Below are 5,511 nucleotides of genomic sequence, written 5' to 3' on the forward strand. Positions count from 1 at the left end.
TAAAAAACCTGGGGACTTGATCAGTACCACAATACAAATCCAAAAGAAGGGAAAAATAACCCAATCTCAAAATGCTTGCTTAACCATATTTTGGCCACTGCTTATGTTTTGTTTAATTTGTAACATACTTAAAAAAGGAAATTATAATGCCCTAGGGCCTTATCTGCTGAAGACAAGTTAGTGACACTGGTCTGCTATCCTATCAAATTTGCAGTCGGCAGGATATTTTTACRATGCAACACCAACTAAAATTATTTGCACTGTCCCACCTCAGTGAATCCTCCCATGAATGTGTACACAAATCACGTGTGCTACCTCTAGCCCTCTTATTTTCAGTGCATTGTTCTGAAGGAAAAAAAAATAAAAATCTTTAGCTTTCCCAACTTATACTATTTAACTGCAGTCCGTAACGTTACAGAAGTCTATTAGGTGTTTCGGTTTCTTGGAAGGCTCACAGCTTTCTTGCGGCAGTACGCTGCCGTCGTAAGAAATACATTTTAACAATCTCTTCTTGAAACCTTTCCCACACGTCTTGGAACAAGGCGACCAGTCCCCCAGCTGCCACTGCGGGCAAGGCACGTCTGCGCAGGGCCGGATGTCGCTGGGCTTCAGCTCCCTGGCGCAGTCCGTGGCCGGCTGTCCCCGCAGGTCCCGGCACTCGACCGAGCGCCGCTGCCAGCCAGAGCCACACGACTTGGAGCACTCGCCCCACTCCTCGATGACCCACTCGGATGAGATGATCTCCCGGATGGCGTTAAAAGACTCTTTCTTTTTACTGAGCGCCTTCTCGGAGCCAGGCTGCACAGGCTTCTTCACAAAATAGGTGAACTTGATCTTAGGCTGGGGCAGGTCCCCGACCGTGAGGACCTGGATGGTCAGAGGCTCCTTCAGAGGGCTGAAGCTGCGGATCCGCTCCAGGGTGGCAGAGGAGCCGCTATACCTCAGCACGCTGCCTTTGTAAGTGATGTCCTGCTCCAGTGTTGACAGGGTGTAATCGCCGTTGAGGATGTACGTGCCATCGGCAGCTTTAATAGCGAGGAAACTGCCGTCATGTCTGGCACCCCTATGGTTTCGCTGCTTGACCTCAATGTTGGTCGCTCCRGCTGGAATGGTGACCACATCATGATAGCCGGGTCTGCTGGAGAGAAAACACACATACTGAGTCCTCAGCTCTTCCCTGGTAGAGCAAAACAGTTGTTTGGCACAAGGCCTAATTTCATTTGAAGCTGAAGCATTAAGTCCATGAGCTATGGACTTAATGGAATTAATGGATGAAGTGATTCGCCAAGTCACGTCGCCCAGCATTGCTACCGTAGAGGTGTGCCCGTGTGTAAGGGACTTCCTTTGACTGGGATCTCAACCAATCAACTGTTTTTGACCGATTAAATTTCAGTTCCAAGGACGACCTCTCACTGCCTTGGAAACCAAAAGGTTACCCTCACAAGATGTTACCTACGACAAAACAATAGCTGCAGTTATACACTCACTTTGCTCTAACAAGCGTGCCAGAGACTTTCTTACAAGTGGATCCATTGCCACCGCAGATACCGCATTTGTCAAACTTCTTACTGGATCCTATCATCCGGTCACAGCCAGCCTTCACGCACTGCCCCTGGACACAGACCGAGGTGGAATCGGGGCTGCACGGGGTACCGTCCACAACCTTTATGGGAAGAGCAGGAGGGCGCTTGATTAGAAGATGCACATTTCTTTGAAATTGCGTAATACAGACAGACACATTAGAAATGTAAAACATGGACAGGGGAAGACCTGCAGCACCTGTATTTTCAAGGGTTTTGAAACTAAAAACAAGAGCAGCCTGTAGATAGTCGGAGGTATGTAGTGCTAGTTCATCTCACTCTCAACATAATGATGCCCAACAGCAACAGAAGAAACCAACCAATTTTACTTTTTATAAAAACAAACAGTTTTACTAATTTCATATAAAGGAAGGACATTTTTTAATAATGTCACCGGAAAGTAGTCTTGGCCTTGAGGTGCAAGGACCAAAATTGCTTTCAAGAGTATCCAATCCATCCTTTCTTTCTAGGAATACTTCTCTACAAAAACTATCTGTGTCGTCACCCTGGTAGTTATTGGCTCTCGACATCTTATGACAGCGAATTCAAGCAGCTATGCAAGAGGAATATTTTTCCTTTTGTTTATTTTAAGCTGTCAGCATATTAGTAACTAGTATGAGAAATCGCCGCTGTTTTGGCAAAGAACCTCCACAGTTTCCAAATGTATCTCAGTGTAATCAACTTGGTGGAAGAAGAGGAAAGGAAACTAGGGTGGAGTGGGTAGAAAAGGCAGTATGTGTGAAATAATTGGAAGAACCATGCCAGAATATTTGAAGCATGCTTGTACAGATCAGACTGTACATGTAGGGAGAGGAAAAGGAACAATCTAGCTTAAATATACAAAAACTTAAAAGTAATTTCAGCCACTGCCCTTGACTCTAACTTTATGCAGAGAGTTAGAGAAAATAAAAATCCTTTTCATGATTAGACAGAAGAAATAGTTTTGAAATACCTTTGGCTGTAAAACAAAGAAATATCCCGTTCCCTTTGCTCGGCAGACCAGCTTGCATCTGTCTTTTGGAGAGACACCAGCAAACTTTGGTGTCCATTCCACTGCAGGTCCACTTCCAAAGGGAGACTTYGAAAACTCGTTGTGCTTTTCACATTGCTCCTCTCTAAAGGTTTTGCCTGCAGAAAGAGGAAAGACAGGTAGACATGAGGTCATCCTCTTTACGTGGTCTTTCTCCACAAGATCCCCTTCCTGCACATCAAGAAACGGGAATAGCCTACCATTGTTATCCGGACAGTCCTCGATATTGCACGATCTGTATTGCACCCGCTTCCCTTCGCAGTACTTCCCTCCGTTCCTAGGGACGGGGTTGTCGCACTCCCTGAAGGAGTACTGCACCCCGCCGCCGCAGCTCCGGGAGCACTCGCCCCAGGGCCCCCATGAGCCCCAGCTGCCATGCACCGGTGTCTGGAACGACAAGCGAGGGCAGAAAAATAGTTAATCTAGTAAAAAAACACAATACAATACAACAAATGCAAAAAAATACACATTTTTATCTAAGCCTCTTCTATAAAAAAGCTGCAAGCTTGTTTTATTTGCTATCCGCCTCAATTTACCTAAGTTCTTATGTCTGCTTTGATTACTCGTACTTAAGTATTATTTATGCTACTCTGCAACCTAAGATATAGTCTGATTTTAATACTTACATCATAATGCTTCTTCTCAGTTTTATTCACACACTTGCCATTCATGCACCATTTCCCTTCTCCACAACTGGTGCCGTCTGCCCAAGGGAAGTGTTTAGTTTGGCACACAAGCAGTCCACCAGAAGTGCCAGTACACCACAAAGTCGTACATGTACTGGCTGCGTCGGGGCAGTGTTTGGACTCATCTCCAAATGTAAATTGGCACTGCCTGTTGGCATCATACAGCGTGCCAGGCAAGTCAGAAGGAAGCTGTATTGGTTTGTGGGGCTTGTCCAGTAAACACTCACCTGAAAAAGAAGGGGAAAAAATGCAGACCATGTTGTCAGCGAGCTCAGTTTCTACAGGGAAAATCGTATTTCCCTCTCTGGAACTGGATTTGCTTTATAAAATAGTTCTTCAAGCCAATTTGTGCCACCAATTATGTAAAACCAGGGGTCTTATAAAATTATTGGCAGCATGGAAAAGGCTAACAGAAAGCAGAAAGTGCTCCATTAAAGAAAAAGAAAAAAACAGAAAAAGAAAAAAGAAAAAGCAAGCCAAAAGAAAAGCAAAAAGCAGTAAAACACGTGGACTTAAATGCCACATGAATGGAAAGCTTAATAATCTTACCATGACCATTATCCAAAAATGTTGTAATCATGTAGGCACTACATGGAGACCAAGGCTGGCTTCGATCCAGATTGGAAAGCATAGATGCCATCATGTGGAAATCCCGGCTTATTCCATTAATACTAGCACATTGCTTTGCATCATCATGAGGCATGTTAAACACGTGGCCTTAAAAAAAAAAAAAGTTTGTGATTTTGATTTTACGAAGTCTGTCCTATGCATAATCAATATTATTTTAAATGTTACTCCAGAGCTAATCATAGGCTAGTCTTTAGATATTGAAAGAATATCCTGATCTGAATACTGCCAAATTTTAAACAGTTTACAAGTTATCTTTGCCCTTCTCGTAGGCTAATTTAATACACATGCTTTTTTCTGCAACCGCAGTCAAATATTCAGCTCTTGCAGACAATGCTGTGTAGACTGGATTTGCTTTCCAAAGATCAGTCCGGGTGCATGGGGGATGCTTTGGCTCCTTCGGACTGCTCAGAGCCCTACAGGGCAAGCCCCAAACACGGGAGTTCTTCACTTTACAGCATCAGGCTGGTTTCAATTAATCAACAGAAATCTCATTTCAAATTTCAAGTACCTAGCTCGTGGGCTGTTGTAAAGGCAGCCTGCAAACCATCGTCTTCTATGACAGAGCAACTGCGGTTTAGATCACAAACTGTTCCCACATCAGCCATCCCAAGAGTATCACATGTCTTGGCACCGCAGAGGTCCTGTAGAAAAAGGCAGTTTCATTATTAATCAGATCAGAGACTTAACCTTGGCAAGAAAAATCCAACCCTGGCAGGTTGCCTTTACTTATGGAAAGAGCATAAATATTCAGTACTTCAATGGGTACGATGGCAAAAATGTGTCTTTGGAACATACACAGGGGTTACACGTAGAAATAAAATGCATAATTTCCAGACTAAATCCGCTAAAAATATATGGCAGAAACACATTGCGCATATTGTGAGCTTCACCTGAGATAGCACAAATAGTAAAATAAACGAATAAATAAAAAGTGGCTCGTTTCATTTTTAGCCTGCTTAGTGGAACCTATAGTGGCAAAAGACTGATTCTGAGTGATTTTTAAAGGACTACGAACAGAGAGGGCCCCTGGGGTGTGGAGTAACGGGTACAGCGGAGGATTCAGCCCCTTTTCCCCGTACCTGTCTGGTGAAGAGGATCGCTGTGTCATAGTGCTCAGCGTGCCGGTCACTGGGTGGGTTGTGCTGCTTTTGCCAGCTGCAGAAGTTCCTCAAAGTCAGGGCGGCGTTGGAAGATATGTCGGGCCCCTTGCGCTCCTCGTAAATGACCATGATTTTCACCACGACCAGGCTGATGGAGTTGCGAATGCTGGGATGCTTGTAGAGCTTGGCCGCCACCGAAAGCAGCGTCAGGAGATAGTGCTTGAGCCCGCTGCCATGGAACTCGGCCATGGACTGGTCGGCCACCAGCATGGTCTCCACGTAGCGTGGGCTGGACACGAACCTTTTCTTCCTTCTGCTTCTGCTTTCTGTATTAAAAAAAAAAGGGGGGGGGGGAAGCGCACGTGAATAGGAGAGACACGTCGCTCTACGAGACCGCGAAAATCACCGCTATTTCACCAGCGCGCAAGATCCGCGCCCAAGGAAACCACCGCGCGGCCGCTGAGGGGCTCCGCGGCGAGGTGCGG

General features: G+C 45.3%; 1 protein-coding gene across 1 annotated transcript; it reads right to left on the reverse strand.

Moving 5' to 3' along the window:
• Positions 1–393: 393 nt before the first annotated feature.
• Positions 394–5,311, reverse strand: ADAMTS1 (ADAM metallopeptidase with thrombospondin type 1 motif 1). The gene is made up of 8 exons (XM_026077493.1): positions 5,006–5,311; positions 4,435–4,567; positions 3,846–4,013; positions 3,237–3,523; positions 2,811–2,997; positions 2,533–2,708; positions 1,488–1,663; positions 394–1,135 (listed from the first exon to the last, which is right to left on the reverse strand). Exons 1-8 carry the CDS (start codon positions 5,294–5,296, stop codon positions 394–396), a joined length of 2,160 nt encoding a protein of 719 aa, XP_025933278.1. The 5' UTR covers positions 5,297–5,311.
• Positions 5,312–5,511: the final 200 nt, after the last annotated feature.

This window comes from Apteryx rowi, unplaced genomic scaffold, assembly GCF_003343035.1.
Source record: "Apteryx rowi isolate R43461 unplaced genomic scaffold, aptRow1 scaffold_455, whole genome shotgun sequence".
Taxonomy (NCBI): domain Eukaryota; kingdom Metazoa; phylum Chordata; class Aves; order Apterygiformes; family Apterygidae; genus Apteryx; species Apteryx rowi.